Consider the following 20,038-nt stretch of genomic DNA (forward strand, 5'->3'; position numbering starts at 1 on the left):
GTCTCTGTTTTTGCCTCCTGAGACAGAAGAGGTGACACATTGTCTTGGTAAAAAATGCAAGAACCAATACCACATTGTGTAGTTCTTTTTGTTTTCAACGTCCTGTCCGGTAGATCAAGTGAAAACATGCTTATGCCAGTACAAATACTAATATTAATATATCAGTAGGTTATGGGATGATATTACTAGATGTAATAAAATCCTTAGCCACATATTTTCTTTTCTTTCAACCTATAATGTATTTGTTAAGGACATTTTGGATAAGTATATTCCTTTTTATTTAGACTTATTGTAACCGCATTATTAGTTACATGCTGTTAGATATCTGTCATAAACTTATGCCAACCAACTCTCTGTAAGGAAGTATTTCTTGGTACCAGACTGTGTTGCAACTCACTTTCTAATCAGATGAAGAAGAGTACTGAAGGAAAAGTCTAGGTACTTTCCACATTTCTAACAGCTTCTTTTGCATGTGTTGATGCCTTCAAGTAAATACATGTGGCTTGCTTATTTTTAACTAAACTATAATGTAATAACTACTTCACAGCTAGCTACATACAGTTTTGGTGACATTCAGCGAAAGCATACTTACAACTATGCTACGACCATGTTAGTTGGTAAATAAGCATGTTGTAGTAACATACTTTCCAGATATGTGCATGTCCCTGCCCGGTATAATCTGTAAACTTCTGTAAACTCCCTGTTTCAATTAAAATGGGCCCCAACTAGTCATCTGGATGCAAGTAGCCACCACCCCCGGGTGTGTCACCGCTGTTATCACGCCCCTTTGGGTGGGAGTCAAAGCACTGTGTTACCATGAAATCATTGAGAGATAGGCCTTATTTCACATCGGCGCTGACGTTATTATGGTCACATAAGGCGTGATAACAGCACTGACACGCCCAGGAGACGGTGGCTACTTGCGAAAAGGACAACTCTAAGATGACTTTTTGGGGCTCATTTACATAGAGTGTGGGAGTTTACAAACATAAGTTCACAAATTACACCGGGCAGTGACGCAGGGTATAGAAAGTTGAGATGAGCGAACCTGCCGGATTTCTGGTTCGTATGAACCAGAACTCTCTGCGGCTGATTCCCGCTGTCTGGCGGGTTCGCTCATCTCTAATAGAAACATGGTTGGGAAGTTTGCCGGGTGATGCATCAGCACATTTCCCTAGCGTTATAGGCTTTTTTTTTTACCGATTTGTTCCCTTTAATAATGTCAATTAAACTTTCTTTGAAACATAAGAAGATATTATTGATGGTAGAGGCTTGTAGTGAACCCCTTTTACTTGGAATATGCCAGGACTGGACCCTTGTATCATGTAATTCTGTGCTACTTGACCCCATCTACAGCAGCAGTTGGAGGACAGCTTATTTGTATGTGCGATGCATTCAGAACATCTTTAGACCCTTTGACTTTTTCCACATTTTTTGATGTTGGTACCTTAATGTTCTCAACACCCTATAATGACCACAAAAAGTGAAAACAGAAATCTGATTGATTTATTGATTGATATTGAACAAAAAATCATTGATATAAGTATTCAAGCAGAAGACTCTTTACTTAGCACGTGATTACAGCCTCCAGCCTTCTTCCTGGGTATGCTTCTACAAGGTTTGGGAGTTTTCTGCCAGTCTTCTCTGTAGATCTTCTCAAGCTTGATCAATTTGGATGGGGGCCGTCAGTGGCCAGCCATTCTCGGGTCTCACCAGAGATCAGTTGGGTTCAGGTCAGGGCTCTGGCCATTTCACAGAGTTGTCCCTAATCTACTCTGCCATAAAGCCCTAATACAAAAAAAGGTATAAAAATTTGCAATATGTATAAAGGTTCAAGCTTTCATGCATCCTAAACAAGCAAAAAGTTTGGAAATATTGACCATATACTGTAAATATGCTTGTTGCAACAGGTGTTGTTTTCCTCAAAAACTTCAGAAAGAGATTACACCACTTTCAGTTCACGCACACCAAAATGTGTTTCAAGAAAAGGTTAAAGTGTCATCTATGCAGTTGAAGTTAACCACATGTCTGTGGGTGTGATGTTGCATACAGTGTTTGGCTTGTCTGAAATGTATTGAACAAAGAAATGAGAATGCTTTTTTGCATAAATGTGTGCTTTATTCCTTGGGCTTTACATGGTTACCCATCTGTGATGGGTTTTGTTTTAAATTTTAAGGAAGCATGATTGTCAGTAGGATGATGGCTATAACCCTGGTGGGTGGAAATTGTGATAATTGATGGTGTAAAATATCAATAGGGAGGGCAGTTTGGAGACCCATGGAGTAGAGTATGGAAAATAGCATTGTCACTGTTATGTTGAGTACTACAATACTTCACCTCTCAAGAATCAAAGCAGAAAGTCATAAGCTACAGTAGTTTTAGGCTCATCACCTTCAGAATTGACTTTATTTCCTGCATTGATCATAGAAAACTAGAGGACATTGCAGCCCTCAATGAACACCTGCACCTCAGATACAATATAGTAAAATCCGCTGCAAATCTTATTAGCATGATGCCATCACATGCCCACTGGTTGCCTTCTTGAAATCTTACCAAAGATTTTCAAAGGAAAGTGACTCCTAGATGTTCCAGGATCTCCTTCTCAACCAATCCTTGGTTGACTGGGAGGTGTGTTTAGGATCATTGTTTTGGTGGAAAGTCTATTGATCTCCAAGGTTTAATTTGTCAACAGAAAAAGTCTTATTCCTGTTTTGAATGGCCTGGTATGTCTGGGAATCCATGATCAAGATTGCCAGTTCCTACTGCAGAAAAAACACTCCAAAACATCAGTGACCTACTTTAAAGCTTGCCTGTGGGGGTGGTATTCTTCTGGTTATAAGAATGGACTTTAAAATGCCAGATATACTGATGGTCTCCCAAAACTGAGTAGTCTTATCCAAATTCCTGTTCTAGACAACTTCTGATTTTCCTTGTGGTCAAGAGTGAAGTGGGTCTTGGAGTCCATCTATGAAATCCTTGTTTATTCAGCGCATGTCTTATAGTTGCCAATGAAGCATTTTGTACCACTCTTCATCATGTTATACTGTAGATGTCTTTTACAAATACAAAATTGTGGTTGTTGTCGTTTTTTGTTTTTTTTTAGAATTGTACTAAGTTGTTAAGAGCCCTCGATGAAATGTTGGTCTTATTTCTCTGGCCAGGCAGGTTTGCAGTTGTTCCATAAGTTTTAGGCTATGTTCACACTACTTGAACACCCGGCCGTTCCGTGACCCCAGCTGAGTCACGGAACTGCCGATCTCAGCGCAGATCATCCCAGGTGATCTTTCCGGCCGCAGAGCTCTGATGCGGGCGCATTAGCGCACGCCCGCATCAGAGCTTCCCATAGAGCACAGTGAAGTGAGCGGCAGTTTTTTCCTGCGCCGCCGGGATCCCATTGAACATAAGGCTATGGTCCACCCCTCAAAACTACAGCCGTAGTTCTGCAGCGAGAACTACGGCCGTAGTTTTACATAGTGTGAACATAGCCTTAAACTTCCTTATAATGCTCCTAATGTTTTTTCTTGGAGTGTTAAAGGCTTTTGAGATCTTTAGATGTGATAAAATAATCCTCCTCTCACAGCTTCTCTGGAACCTCTTGTCTTTCCTATGATTGTAATTCACCTCAAATGCCTTCATAGGTAGGGTTTACGTATGCATCACAGCAAATAAAGACTCATTTTAGAGTTCCAAAAGGCTTACTTAATGTTATAACTCCACTTTAGGTCATGTAATGTGTCAGACAAGTTTTAAAATCAACAATATTATATAGGAGTTGAATAATTGTGATGTGGCTATCATAACGATTACTACATTGTGCATTTTCTCAGGGTTTTTTTTTTATGTTTCACTCAACTCATTATGTATATACTTTGTACGTATTTTTTTTTCTTTTGTGTGTATATGACAGTGGCATGAAATACATATATACATACATGCATGTATTAGGCAAGTGCCAAATTATGATGTATATGCAGTGATATATGTGTTTTTTACATCATGGAAATGACCTGGTGCTTGTATCTTAAAGGGGGCCTGTCAGCAGCTTTTTGATAACTAGTAAAGGAAGTGTACAGTAGGGCTTCCTACCTGAATCGGGAGATAAAACTATTTCCTTTTTAGACGTTTTCTGCAAAATAGGAGATAAAGTTCCCCTGGACTGCAAAATCCCAGCACTGGTCACACCCTTCATGCCTGCATATAAATGCCCACTCTGTTTAGATTGATGAGTCGCATAATTCCTGGGGGAATGCACTGTGGACTCTATCTCTTAATTTGTATAAAACCTCTATTACCTATATCTCAGTGCTAGAGCTACAGATTGAGATAAGAGTTACGTCTCCTGATTTGGGGGTAAGAAACCCTATTGTACACTGCCTTTACTGGCTTTAACCTGGGTAACAAATGGAACCAGGATGCACTGTGGTAAGAAGCAAGGACTCAAGGACTGTGTAAATCTCTGGGCAATGTTCTGCTTGGGTCCTGTACATTTTGTGGATGTATACCACCTAGTACCTAAATATTATTGCAGACCAAGTGCACCCCTTTATGGCAATGGTTTTCCTTTTCAACTGTAGCAGTTTTTTTTTGCAACATAATGGCAACAATGCATCATTGAACAATGATTTAAAGGGGTTATCCAGCGTTTAAAAAGTTTTTTTGGTAAACATAATAGACATGTTATGCTTACCTCTTTGCACTCTTCGGTGTCCTGATGCAATCTCTCCAGGGTTCCCCACTGACTGCAGCCCAGCTACTATCTGAGACTGGAGTTACAGCCAACTCAACCAATCACTGGCCACGGTGCTGTCCTGTCTCAGCCAGTGATTGGCTGAGCGGGTTGTCACTCCTGAGACAAATTTATAATCTTTGTACAGTAGCAGAGCTGCAGTTAGCAGGGGTCATCGGAGAAGCCATATCGGGTCACTGGGGGAGTGCAGAGAGGTAAGCATAACATGTTTATTATGTTTACCAATAGGGCAGCAATATATAAAAACATTTTAAATGCTGGATAACCCCTTTTAAAGAACATGACAAAAATGTAAGGCAGTTATCTTGGCCTACAAATTCTCCAAATCCCAAGGCCCTAACACTCATCCAAAAAGAGTTACTGCTTATGTCTTGGTGCCAAATGTCACAGGACACTTTCAGAAGTCTCATGGAGTCCTTGCCTTGAATGGTTAGAGATTTTATATTTTCAAGAGGCAATCTATACAATAGACTTTGAAGTACATCTGTATGCATGGATTCTCTGTGTGCTTGCCTATCTCTGGTACATGACACTGCAGTACTAACAACTGGTTAATTAGTTCATTAATTAGTGAGCTTCTGCCGCTCTCCTGCTCATCACATTACATATCAGAATTGTCCCTGGAGAGCAATTCATTTTCTCTGTTTTCCACCAAAAGATTTTTTGTAATAAAAAAACTAGAAATGTTGTTCTATGTCTAAATGGCAAAGAAGAATACAAAGTGTCACTGTCATTGTATCTTTTAAAATTGAAATCAACAGTAGATGTGATATAAAGCAAGTTTGCAATTTTACATTGATTATTTCTTTTTAGTTTTCATGAAAAACACAGCACTTCCTATGTTGTTGTTTTTTTTTTTTCAATGGGTCTAAACACAGAAGGTCCTGTGTTTCCCAGGTCATCTGGCACAGAGAAGGCAGTCATGTGATTGACGGACACATTAAGCTGTGACACTCTGTACTAGCCCGACTTTTTTTTTCAATTAGTACAAGACTAAAAATCTGCCTTCAGGAGACTAAACCTTGATTTCTCGTAAGTATAGCTTTGTTTTACAGCCTGATGATAAAAAAAATAAAATAATAATGTATATTGCAAACTTGCATTATATCACATCTACTGTTGATTTAGATTTTGAAAGTTATAGCGACAGGTACACTTTAAGCATTTGGTTTTGTTAATAACCTAAAATCTCAGTTAATTTTAATGAAGTACTACTATAGCTAGATTATGCAGTATACTTAGTGCCTGCTCCCTTCAGTACCCTGCAGATAGTCGTTCCTCATATTTACATAATTTAATCCACATTTTGCTAGTAATACATTTTTTCTTCTCTTTAAGGTGGAACGCAGCGGCTACCACGTGCGGTTGGCGTTGCCATGGCAAAGGAGCTTATATTCTCTGCACGTGTCTTAGATGGCAATGAAGCAAAATCCATTGGTTTGGTCAGCCATGTTGTAGAACAAAACGAGGATGGAGACGCAGCTTATCGAAGGGCTGTTGCTTTGGCTAGGGAATTTGTATCTCAGGTAATGACAATATTAAGAAACCACTAAACTTGAAAATGTTTGTTTGTATGTTTTTAGGGCATGTGTACATTGTAGAGTGGAGCTCCCCTCCCTACATGCTAGAATGGGAGAGCCATTTTCTAAGAGCAGCTTCCATTATGCTACTTGAGTTGTCTATGTGCTACAAAGCCTGCTTCTTCTGGATAGAAAACTTACCCCCTAGGTGAAGAATGACAGCTTTTATCAGATGTTGGAATATCCTGCAAAATGCCATACGAATACAGTGGCATGCAAAAGTTTGAGCACCTCTGGTCATAATGACTGCGAACGGTTAAGCAGGTTGAAGACAAAATGATCTGCAAAAGGCATAAATTCAATGATTACACACACTTTTTCACATTTTAGGCAACATCATTATATTATTGGTCTGTACAGTTATAGAGTGAAAAAAGAATAGAGTACCTTGGAAAAGTATGGATAATTATTAGAGATGAGCAAACTTCAAGCACGCTAGAGTTAGTCCCAATCGAAGCGTGCAGTATTTTCTTACCGGTAGCTGAAGAAGTTGCATGCAGCCTTAAAGGGGTACTCCAGCGGGGGGGGGGGGGCACTTTTTCGCTGGGACGAGGTGGCTGAGGGAAAAGACATCCACTCACCTCACCGGTTCTAGCCATGGGTCCTGCATCGCGGCGCTCCGGTGCCCGGTTCCCGGCCGCTTCCTGGTGTTTGACGTGGGCCCGAGACGTGACTTCAGGTCCGTTCAGCCAGTCAGTGAAGGAGGCGGGATCTGTTTCAAGTCCGCTCAGATCCCGCCTCCTTCACTGACTGGCTGAGCGGACCTGAGACGTCACGCCTCGAGCCCGCGTCAGACACCATGAAGCGGCCGGGAAGCGGGCACCGGAGCACCGCGATGCGGGACCCATCGCTGGAACCGGGGAGGTGAGTGGACGTCTTTTCCCTCAGCCACCTCGTCCCCGGTCCCAGTGAAAAAGTGCCCTCCCGCTGGAGTACCCCTTTAAGCTTGCCTGGGCTTTCAGGACTCCCTAGGGCTGCATCCAACTTCAACCAGCGGCAATCAAATTGCGCAGGCTCCAATTTGGACTAACTGTAGCCTGCTTGAGGTTCACTCATCTTATCAATATTTATCCTAAACACACTTCAGAATTCTCAAAAGAGGACCTCAAGAGGCAAGCTGAAGATTTTGTCATGGCCCCCACAGTCCCCTGATCTGAACATTATTGGAAATCTATAATAAACCTCAAAACAGCAGTGCACGTAAGATGGACCAGGAATAGCACAGAACTGGAAGACATTTGCATGGAAGAATGGATAAAAATCTCTCAACAAGAATTAAAGACTTGCCAAAGGGGGTGCTACCAGGTGCCAACCAATGCACGGTGCCTAAAGTTTTTTTTGAAAATGTAAAGGATAAAAAAAAGTAAACTACAGAGTGAATGTGTCATCTAGAACTTTTGGGGATCATACCATCTTCAACTTGCTTAAAGGGGTTGTCCGGCGAACCCAAGGTGGCTGAAACCTTCTGCTTCCAGGTGGGGCTAAGTCACACTCATCGTGTGCGGGTGAAACTACGACTGCTTCCCAATAGCTGCACAGTGTGTCATATATTGCAGAGACACTGTGCAGCTATTGGGCATCATGTGCAAGACACCCAGAGGCTGAGCGGGAGGGGGTGAGCAGAAGTTTTTAGCCGTCTACTGCTTGCTGGACAACCCTTTAACTGATCATAGAAACTGTAATTTTGACCAGAGGTCTGAAACTTTTGCGTGCCACTGTATTTGTAAATCTGATCTTTCATGTACATCATCAGCAGGATCATGGATGTGATTGATAACCATAAATGTGAACTAATAATAATTTTTAATAATAATAATTTTTATTTATATAGCGCCAACAGATTCCGCAGCACTTTACAATTCTGGGGGTACATACATAGACAAAAATAGACATTACAGAGATATACATATAATTACCCATACATGAGGAGTGAGGGCCCTGCTCACATGCATGAGCTTACAGACTATTAACTAACTGCAAAGATCAGACAAAACTCTAATCCTGATCATTTATTTGTAGCACTGACAATAGGAGGGGGATTCCATTTGTGTGTCCCCTAACATTACTATCACCAGGGTCATTGGGTTTGACAGCCTGAGGCCTAACAGAGAATAGCAAAAACGCATGAGTAATCAAGGAACTGACTTTAAGAAAAATATGATGATGATATCATACAGAAATATCCCAAGATAGGGGTTTGTAAAGGCAGCCACATTTACCTTAAAGGGGTAGTGCGGCGCTAAGAAATTATTCACAAAATAACACACATTACAAAGTTATACAACTTTGTAATGTATGTTATGTATGTGAATGGCCCCCTTCCTGTGTTCCCCGACCCCCGCCCGTGTACCCGGAAGTGTAGTGCATTATACATACCTGATTCGGGTCGACCCCCGTCCGCCGTCTTCTGACAGTGATGTAATCTTCAGGAGGCCGGCCGACCCACTCCTGCCGTCCCTCATGCCGGTCCCCCCCTGCTGCGTCATAACTGTGCTCAGCTGCGATTGGCTGAGCACAGTTATGCTCAGCCAATCGCGGCTGAGCAGCTGATGACGCGGTAGAGGGGTCCGGCATGAGGGACAGCAGGAGCGGGTCGGCCGGCCTCCCGAAGATGACGTCTTTGGCGGGGTCGGTCAACACGGATCAGGTATGTATACTGCACTACACTTCCGGGTACACGGGCAGGGGTCGGGGAACACTGGAAGGGGGCCATTCACATACATAACATACATTACAAAGTTGTATAACTTTGTAATGTGTGTTATTTTGTGAATAACTTCTTAGCGCCGCACTACCCCTTTAATGTGAATAAATTAACTATTTTATTATATAGTATTCCACTTTCTATGTAAGCAAAGAAAACCAAAGTGCAGAAATATGTAGTGTCATCTCTGCAATTGATATGCCTATCCCATGCAGTTCAGTCAGTGCAACAGCTTATGGGGGCTCTAGATAAATCTCTGTATTGCAGACCTAGTGCTTTGCTGATTTACAGGGACGCATAATGTCCGGAACAAACAGATGTGGAACATGCTGTACACTCTGTGACGTTTGCTAATGTGCTTATCTCCATCCATTAGACAACTAAATATACTGTAATAATGAAATTGAGAAAGTAAAGGTGTTAACAGTATTTCAACCCTAGTATGTTGCTTTCCTTACCAGGTTCATTAACCCTTTTACTATCAGTATATCAGTTAGCAGTGCTAATATGAAAGGGAAGAAAGTAAATAGCCATCACTCTAAAAAACTTGTGTCATTGCCTGGTACTGAATTTGTGCTAAAACTCCCTTGTATGTCCGGATGCATTGGGATCTGTTTAGTAGTTATAAGTAACTTTTGTAAGGACCATAGAAGTAGGAGCCCTAGAGACTTTATGATGATGTTGCATATTGAGTAAGTTATCTGGACTATGTAGATTCTGGTATCACTGTTCTGGATTTTTTTCTCCAATTGTTTTTATCGGAGAACAGGAAGAACTTGTAAAAATTGATAAATTATGAAACCCATGTATGAAGAGAAGGACAGAAAGAAACTAGGGTAACCAAGTCAGACGCACACCAAAAATAAAGTGAAGGAAAAATAAACTTTATTGGTACCAGCTACAAAAAACATGTTAAAAACATTTAAAATCCCCAAATAGGGGAAAACACACTGCAGGACCTGTGAATAAAGGTACAACTGCACTGCTACAGTGTTCCGGGCCAAAAGGGCCTCCCAAGCATGGGACTCAAAGAAGGGAAAAATGACAATACAATAATAAGCAATAATCAAAAAAATCTTATCACATGAGTCAAAAACAGGTCATACCCTACGAGTCCTCCTGACGAAGCCGCAACGTAGCGGCGATACGCGTGGGGTATTTCTTTTGTCTGCTACATGGGGACGTGATACGCTCGTAGGGTATGACCTGTTTTTGACTCATGTGATAAGATTTTTTTGATTATTGCTTATTATTGTATTGTCATTTTTCCCTTCTTTGAGTCCCATGCTTGGGAGGCCCTTTTGGCCCGGAACATTGTAGCAGTGCAGTTGTACCTTTATTCACAGGTCCTGCAGTGTGTTTTCCCCTATTTGGGGATTTTAAATGTTTTTAACATGTTTTTTGTAGCTGGTACCAATAAAGTTTTTTTTTCCTTCACTTTATTTTTGGTGTGCGTCTGACTTGGTTACCCTAGTTTCTTTCTGTCTTTCTCTTCATACATGCTGTCACTTGTCTAGGGTCGTCAGCAGCACCCAGTGTTTTATTTGTTATTTTTGCTTGGTGGTGCCCACCCTGTCTCCTCTATTCTAAATTATGAAACCCAGTCTTCTTTCTTAGGCTGGGTTCACACTACGTATATTTCAGTCAGTATTGTGGTCCTCATATTGCAACCAAAACTAGGAGTGGATTAAAAACACAGAAAGGATCTGTTCACACAATGTTGAAATTGAGTGGATGGCCGCCATATAACAGTAAATAACGGCCATTATTTCAATATAACAGCCGTTGTTTTAAAATAACAGCAAATATTTGCCATTAAATGGCGGCCATTCACTCAATTTTAACATTGTTTGAACAGAGCCTTTCTGTGTTTTCAATCCACTCCTGGTTTTGGTTGCAATATGAGAACCACAATACTGACTGAAATATACGTAGTGTGAACCCAGCCTTAAAATTCAGGATGCTCCCTAGGCTCCACAATTCTCATGATGCATCCCTATGTTAATAGAACTTAAAAATCCCCTAAGAAGGCCTATTCTCTGCTTAACATTTTCATTTGTAGACATAGGACGACGAGGGTATATTCACGGGTTGAAAAGGTGCGCCCAAACTTCTGATGTTTGTTTTTCAAATCAAAAACGGCGCATCTTTTCGCCCTGTAAACATACCCCTTAGATTCATTATTGTGGTTTTGCAGAATTTAAAGCAAAATATAAAATGGTTCCCAACACTTTATATTCAGTCTGGAACACTACAATATCATGTATAATATATATAATATAATGTATAATATAGGCTGAAAGTGACGTCCTAAGAGTTTGTTATTAGTACTTATCCCTTATGATCTCAGATTATATATCTTACTGTTTTCCCAGTGATATTTATTAAATATGTTTTTGAAATTGTAGGGACCAATTGCAATGAGAATGGCTAAATTAGCAATCAACCAAGGCATTGAGGTAAGCGTCTGAAATGTCATTTTCTGTGAATAGTGTATATTTCCTCATAATTGTCTAGATATGTTTATCTGCTTAGATCCTGTCCTGCTTTCTGCTATGTTACATGGTCCTGGGGCTTGTGTAACAGTTGCATTCACATAGAATTGGGCAGTTTCAGCTAAACTTTAATAAAGGTGTTTTTCATTTTTGTCTGGTTGTATTGACCAAAGCTTGAGCATGTAGGTCATTGAAAGTACCTACCTGTTCACTTAATTCAAAGACCATAATAATTGATTATTTGTACATATTATAGAAAAGATTAACACAGTAGAATTTCCCTCACATTAATGGTGACCCAAACAAATAATGGTTAGTCAGTAGTGGTCAGTTGGGTAACATAAGTATACAGTGGTGCTTTGGATTACGAGCATAATTCGTTCTGTGACCGTGCTTTCAATCCAAATCCACTCTTAAACCAAAGCAAATTTTCTTATAAGAAATCATAGAAATGCAGACAATTGGTTCCACACCCCAAAAATAATGATTTATTATTCTGAATAACATGTAAAACTAATGAAACAATTTTTAATATATAAGTTACTGTACAGTAATGGAGAGGATGGGAAACACAAGGGCGGACAGAGACTACAGGGAGCATGAAGGAATGAGCAGTACAGATGTGCGCACATACATGCAGCATTCTCTGTCCGGGGAGAGAGGGGTTACAGCTATGGAGAGATTACCTCCACAGTCCTGTCCCCTCATGCAAGCCCCAGCCTAAAGTGGATCTGCTATGATTTGGAAGGTAAGGGAGACTTCTATGGTCAGAGTACAGTGCTGTAGACCCCGCTATGCAGACCATGACCCTCCCCCACTCGCGCTCCCACCCAGTACAGGGAGCTCTTAAACCAAAGCAATGCTCTTAAACCAAGTCACAATTTAGAAAAACTGAGCTCTTAAACCAAAACGCTTTTAAACCGAGGTACCACTGTATATATTTGGTTAGCTATTGGACAGGTTTCATGCCCACAGCTACCTACTAAATAAGCATCTAATCCAAGTCCTTGATAAACCAGCAGGGACCCTTGACACAGTTGGCATTTTCCTGTTTACTGTTGTAGCTGTGCTATGTTCTGTATGTAGCACTCAACCATTGAAATGTTTATAAAATGTAGGCTGCTTTTCTTGCACAGCTCTGTTTTCTAAAATTGTTGCAGACAAGTGGCTCCATCATGCTAAAACTTAGCTGGTCCATTGTATATTTAATATTCTTATGTAGTACTTTGTTTTGGAAAATTCACTTTCATCCAATATTGCTTTCTCATTGCAGGTGGATTTGGCCACAGGCTTAGCCATAGAAGAAGCTTGTTATGCTCAGGTAAGTATTCCCACCTGATCAAGTGTGACTTACAGGAAGATCATCTGCATAGGTTGGTCAAGATGGAATCTCATGTAGGTGAAGTGCATATTAGGCAAAGTGGTGACAATGACAGCACAGTCACAGAAATATATGTCCCACACCCATTATATAAGCCATGCCATTTGTCACATCAATCAATGTGAGTAAAGAGAGCCTGCTATCAAAATTATATGAAAGTAAGACTATTTAATGTAAATTTTATTATATAAAAGAATTAATGGCCAGGTCACAGAGCAGAAGGGACAAAAGTATGTTAGCATATAAAGATGTAAAGTTGCAAGGATACATAAAGAACTATTTATGACAATATATTTTTCTACATATCAGTCATGCTACCCATTCTGTTAAACTTTTTTCTAAAACTATGTTTTAAAGGTTTCTTCCAGCCATAGCCATTTTTTTTTTACCTTGGAGTAAAGGTGTAGTAAAGATAACACAAAACCCATACTTACCTATCTTGCTCTCTCACAGCTGCCATTCCGATGGAGCTGGCACTTGCTGCTCTCCCCTTTCTGTGATGATGTGTAAGAAATGACCACTCAGCCAATCACCAGCCCCAGAGGAGGACTACCCCAGCCAGTGATTGCCAGTGGGCATTTTCTCTACAAACAAAATGTCACAGAAAGTGATTAACAGCAAGGACCCAGTATGACCATCAGAATAGCAACAGCGGAGATCTAGCAAGGGAGTCCAATATAAAAAATGTGTATGCCTGGGTTAACCCTTTTAAGCTTCTGTACAAGAATGTTTTTTTTAAAGCATGATTAAAACTGTGGATGGTAAGAATTAGTTTGACTATCTGGGGTGGCACATTCTAGAGAATTGGTGCAAGGTGGGAAGATAGGAGTGCAAGATTTAGATTGGTGATGGTTAAGGGCCCTATTACACGGAGCGATTATCGGCCAAATCGGCCCGATAAGGCCAATTATCGCTGCATGTAATAGAGGCAATAATCAGCTGATGATCGTGTTATCGCCTGATCGTTCATTTAGTTTAAAATCTAAAATCACCATGCAACAACCGTGCATTGCTGCATGTAATAGCTATGCACGACGGGCGACCGACGGTTCCACATGTTGCAGGTCTTCTCCTTCGTTCCTTCTTCCTCGCGGTCCCGCACGCAGCAGCAGCTTCGGAGCAGCCTCTCTGAGCTGACAGACCGCTCAGCCAATCACTGGCCAGGACCACTAGGGCGTTTTCAGAACATAGACCATGGGTAAGGTGATAGTAATAGGGCAGTTGGTATAAGTATGTACGGAACTGTATAGCTTTTTGTCGGTCAGAGTGATAAGTGTAAATGGTTTAGTGATAAGTGTAAATGGTTTACAGCAGTGATTGGGCAACCAGTGGCACTGGGTATTAATGTAGTGGTTGGACTAAAAGATGGCTTCTGCATTCAAGATTAATAGGAGAGGGGAGAGTTTGGAGAAGGTCAAACTAATTGGAGTTCCCAAATTTGATCCCCCCCAACACACACGCCAGACACTTAAGCACTTAGACCTGTAGCATGCAGGTATTGGGTGTTACAGTAATGAAGGTGAGAATGAATCAGAGCAACAATACCAGTTTGGGCTGTTTCCTTGGTAATTAAAGCGCAGAATCTGGACATGTTTTGAGGTGCAGGGGACAAGAGTATGAAAGTGATTAAACACACTGTTTCATCTGAACCCGAACACTCTGCATTTAATTACTTGTGGCTGCGGAAGTTGTATGCAGACCGAAGGTTGCCTGGAAAACACGGATACAGCCATAGGCCATAGGCTGTATGCATGTTTTCCAGGATGCCCTAGGGCTGCATCCAACTAGACAAATAGTAGAGGACAAATTTGAGCTTAAAATGACCAAGGCAGCAAGGTTGTTGCATAGAATTTATGGAGGGGCCACATTCTAAAGTTCAATTTTCAAAAGATTTAATTTAAGATAGAGACATGGGTCTAGATTGTCTAAAACTGTATATTTCTTACACAAACTTAGAACGGCAGTCTTCAAATATGCAGGTGAGAATAGACCTAGCGTTTCAGGAGTTTTTGAGATAAAGGGGGAAATAAAAGGTTGGTCGATAGACAATATAGAAGGAAATAATAGATGCTTCAGTCGGTGAAATGTCATCATTTGAGTATTCTTTGGAATCAGTGCTGGATCTAAACATAAATAAATGAATACATTTACAATCATTTTCCCACTGACTCATTCAAACTATTAACCTCCACCGGATAACGGTATCAAGGCACCATCTGATATAAAGCTCGGTGACATTTCCTTGTTTCAGAACTTGAATATTTAAAAGAACTGGATATTTGAGTTTGACATTTTCAGATTTGATTACATGCAGGGGCGTTCTTAATTGTTTTATTTGTTGTTTGTTTATTTCTTCAATAGGAAGGAGTTATTGTTTTTATAATGCAAAACCTCCCACACAAAAATCAGCAAATGGTGTTTATGCAAGTTAGCTAAATTTAGGATTCCTGAAGGGCCGCACTTTAATTTGAGCATTCATTTCAGGCTCCACACCATATGCATTGCTGTTGTTTACAGGAGTAAAATATGTGCGATTTTATCACAAGTGGCATTTTATTTCATTTTTTGCTGCTTGTCGCTTTGTCAGCAGTCACTCAAAGTGGTATACCGAGACAGTTACATTATTAAAGATCTTGTTTTTGACAGAAGTGTGGAACATACAGATTTATGTGTCGGTCTTCTTTGGTGACAGGTTTTGCTATATATACATTAATATGGCTTTGTGTGTGACAGTCCCAGATATATCTTGATATTAAAGTATAAAATAAAGTATATCCCAGATATACTTATATTAAAGATCAAGCTTGATATTGTTTCCAAATAGCAGGTGGTTAAAACATGTGCTCTATTCTGTAATGGACCTTATCCCTCTGAAATGTCAAACTTGACAAAATTGATAATATAGGAGTTGATGAAAACTTGTAGACATTGATACTGCATTTGTTTATGTGGTATTTTTGGCTGTGAAGCGAAGATTCTGAGCCATTCAGTGAAATCGCAGAGCTGGTACTAGTATATTGTTTGGTTATCAATACATCAGGCGAGTAATATCAGAGAAGAGATGGTGCTGTTCCAACGATGTCTTGGTACAACTGTCTTCTTTGCTGCAAGCACTGGCCACTTCTCTTTATGTTACTCTTACTCCTTACATTATACTTAACCCTGAAATGCAAATATTTACTACACTTTCCCTATTAAAGCAATCCATGAAGAGTGGCTAGAAGGTGGATTGAGGATGTTTATAGAAACATATAGAAGATTGTCCCCAGAAAAAGAACACCTGGTCCATCTAGCCCAGGGATGGGGAACCTACAGCCCTCCAGCTGTTGCAAAACTACAGTTCCCATCATACCTGGACAGCCGATGGGGATCTCCAGACGTGATGGAAATTGTAGTTTTTCAACAGCTGCAGGGCAAAAGATTCCCCATCCCTGATCTAGCCTTTTATTTTATTTTATTTCCTTTCTTATTATCTTAGTATAGATATATACTGTATGTTTATCCCAGTCATGTTTGAATTCAGTTACTGTAGATTTACCAACCGGTTTTCGTGCTGCTTCAGATCTTTTTGCCAACTAAACGGACTTTTACATGGGCTGATTATCGACCAGGAGCGTTCCTAGAAAAGGTACTTCGGCTGATAATCGGTCCATGTAAAAGTGACAGCGATCAGATGAGTGGCAGGAAAACACCCAATCCTTGGCCTATTGCATCTTCAAAGCAGGCATCAAAATGTATAGTTATTGGCCGCACATCTTTCTGTGGAGATGTGTGGCCGATAGCAAAGGGAAACTGCCAGCACAGATATGCATATATCTGTGCTGTAAGTTTCCAGATCACAAGCAGTGTATCGGCACCGGCTCTGTTTGTGATTCAGCACTCCAGTCCTTCGGCCACTGCATTATCTTCAGGCTGCTGCCTCCTCCAGAATGATTGGCTGCTGGGGGGGCAGTGGCCAGAAACCGTGATGCCAAATCACAAACAATGCAGAAGGTATGTATGCACTGCTTGTCATCTGGAAACTGACAGCATAGCTATATGCATAACCGTGCTGTAAGTTTCCATGGCTGCATGAACGATGCAAGGATCATTACTGTAGGCTGGTGGCTCGATGTGTCTTGCTGTTTAAAGGCACTGTAAATGAGTGCCAATCTAATCGCTGCTCATTCGCAGCCACCCGCTGCCGGCAAATCTTTAAATGTAAAAGAACCCTATCCTCCAAGTGTTCCCCAATTAACCTATGCTTAAGCCTTTTCCCAAATTTTTTAAGCCCAAACATGTTCTGTTTTATCAGTATCTTTTTGTAGGTGAGGTCTCCAGAACTGGACGCAGTATTCCAGATGTGGTTTCACTAGAGCTCTATACAGCGGGATCACAATCTCCTTTCTCCTACTGGTTATACCTCTCGATATACTGCTCAGCATTCCATTAGCTTTGCCTACCAACTGGATGCACTGGTGACTCATTTTAAGGCTGTCAGAAACCACTACCCCTAAATCCCTCTTTTCTGAAGTCTTCACTAACACAGCACTGCTGATACACTACTGAGCTACAGGATTTCTTCTTCCCAAGTGCATTATTTCACATTTGGAAACATTGAACTGCCGTTTCCATTGTTTTGACCACATATCTAGTAATGCGAAATAATTTTCCATACTACTGACACCTCTAGGAATATGAAATAAATACAGCTGCGGGTAAGGCACATGACACGCAGCGCTATTCATTCCTATAGAGTGAATAAAAGAGCAGTGTACGCCAGAAGAGCACTGTATTCGGCTCTGTCAGCTCCGTAGGAATGAATAGAGCAGCGGCTCTATTCATAATATGGAAGGCAGGGGCAGATACAGAGATCGACAGGGAGTACAGAGGTCGGACCCCTGCAGTCTTGTACTTGTTCCTGTGGATAGGGGAAAAGTTGATTTTGGAATCAAGTTGGAAGTTGGAATCCCTCTTTAAGGGAGTTTGCATTGAGTTTATGTGCTTTGGTATAGTTTCCACAGATACAAAGTTGTAGACATTACACATTCACATACCCTTTATTTGATATGAATAGGGCATAGGTCTATGGGTTGGCATGTTTATACATTTGCTCCTTATAATGTTGTGTTTATATATTTGTCTTTTATTCTGTGTTCACAGGTTATCCCTACAAAGGATAGGCTTGAAGGCTTATTAGCATTTAAGGAAAAGAGGCCTCCACGTTTTAAAGGAGAATAAAGAAGCATGGCAATGCCATCCTAAGAATAGGGTAGAAAGGGAATCGTCATGGGGACCTTCTTCTTTTTGTTCCTTGCCTCTGTACATGGAATTTCACAACCATGGAAATTGAAGTAAATATTAGAAACATTACGGCATCTGGAATTTGCCCATACATGTACCTGTTTGACTTATATGTCTCAGATCATATTGATAGTCTCCCACAGAGCCTGTGCCTACATGCACTGTCACTCATTCGCCTGTTCTAAGTTACTTGAAATGTGAGAGACTTCAGCAGCAAACGCTAGTATGTTTTGGAGCTACGCACAATGGGAAGCCCTTTGTATGTATTTTTGCTTTAGCAGCATTGTAAGTAATGAAACAATGTATACATAAAATGTCAAAGTAATGTGAAATAAAGCCATATACATGACTACTCATATTATCAGTGATAATGCATTTTCAGTAAAGAGCACAGTTGGAATGTATGAACCAATAAAGCTATTATACTGGAAAGTGCAGAGCTGTGGATTATGTACTATATAGCACACGTTAGAGGTTCATTGACAAAGACAGTGTGTAGTCTATAAGTAAATAATCACTGAAGATGCGAAAGCACCCTGCAGGCACTAAAATATACACAAACACTAAATATATAGATTATATTAACCCCTTCACATTCACTATCTGTATATATCCGTTCCTCCTGCCGAAACTTTCCTGACTATGGTCACCCTGCTGCTTTATCTACAGCAATGCCACTACTATTAGAACTGCAATTCCTAGTGCACCCGATGGTCATACACTAGACTGACATGTGTATGGCCATCGGGTGCGTTGAGACTTGCAGTTCTAATAGTAGTGGCATTGCTGTAGATAGAGCAGCAGGATAACCAATAGCAGAGCTTAGGGAGGTAAGGAAGGCATGCCAAGGCAGGGAGGTAATGCCCGAGAGCTCAGAGGAACGCCCAACAAATGCCCCAGATCGTGATGTAGTCAGCCCTACGTCCTGACCCAAGATGTCGCCCAAAACTAAGATGATTCTGCCTGAATCCGCAAGTAAGCCACTTCTGGTGGCTAGCGGGACCGGGGAAAGTGGAGTAAAGAGCTTCAATTGGCTACTAGAATATATTATTAATCTATATAACTTTTCATGTGTGGAGGGAATGGGGGACCTTCATGTAGGGAGGGAAAGCAAACCTTTTTCGCTGCACTACTCCTTTAACCCCTTAAAAGCTGCACTTGCGATTGCAGCGTTTTTGAGGGAGTGACAGGAGAAGGGGGTAATAAAGGAGACAAATTGCATCCACTATATTTACTATTCATATAAGTTTGAGGTTCCTAGTGGACAGTTTCTTTAAATTGGGCAAACCTATCTACCATGACATAGCAACTTTGTGCAGACTAGACTAAATACAATCAAGGCAGATGAGAACTTAGCTACTGTACAGCCTTAGGCTATGTGCAGACTATGTAAGAGACCGGCCGTTCCGTGACCCGACCCGGTCACGGAACGGCCGGTCTCTGACAAAAAAAAATCATCCGGATGATCGCTTTGGCTACAGGGTTCTGATGCGGGCGCATCCGTGCTCGCCCGCATCAGAACTCCCAACTTACACTGTGGAGTATACAGCTGCAGTTGCTCACTCCATAGTGTGCACTGACATGGTTTTCTGCGGCCACTATTCACTGAATAGCGGCCACAGAAAACTAACATGTAAGTTGTTTGTGGTGCCTCTAGGGATCCCGGCCAGAGCGTATGCCGTGTTTATATGCTTCAGCCGGGATCCCATAGACGGAGAGGTAACGTGTATGATTTTACGAAAATATACATTGTGTGAACATAGCCTTAGACTGATGGGTGGGGTGTTTGACCAACAGGGAGGCTATCACAACCCCCAAATATTTAATGAAAGGAATAAAGCTAGACAA

At 41.0% G+C, this 20,038-nt stretch overlaps 1 protein-coding gene across 2 annotated transcripts in view; it reads left to right on the forward strand.

Moving 5' to 3' along the window:
* AUH (AU RNA binding methylglutaconyl-CoA hydratase) overlaps positions 1-18,595 on the forward strand; it is a 151,635-nt gene extending 133,040 nt beyond the window's left edge. The window contains exons 7-10 of one of the 2 annotated variants that reach the window (XM_069961679.1): positions 6,086-6,273; positions 11,440-11,490; positions 12,800-12,847; positions 18,050-18,595. In XM_069961679.1, the coding sequence (XP_069817780.1) occupies positions 6,086-6,273; positions 11,440-11,490; positions 12,800-12,847; positions 18,050-18,127 (365 nt within the window). In that variant the 3' untranslated portion in view covers positions 18,128-18,595. Of the gene's footprint in view, positions 1-6,085; positions 6,274-11,439; positions 11,491-12,799; positions 12,848-18,049 lie in introns of those variants that run through there. The other variant, XM_069961680.1, reaches the window with a different exon arrangement.
* The last annotated feature ends 1,443 nt before the right edge of the window (positions 18,596-20,038 follow it).

This window comes from Dendropsophus ebraccatus, chromosome 3 (genome assembly GCF_027789765.1).
Source record: "Dendropsophus ebraccatus isolate aDenEbr1 chromosome 3, aDenEbr1.pat, whole genome shotgun sequence".
Taxonomy (NCBI): Eukaryota; Metazoa; Chordata; class Amphibia; order Anura; family Hylidae; genus Dendropsophus; species Dendropsophus ebraccatus.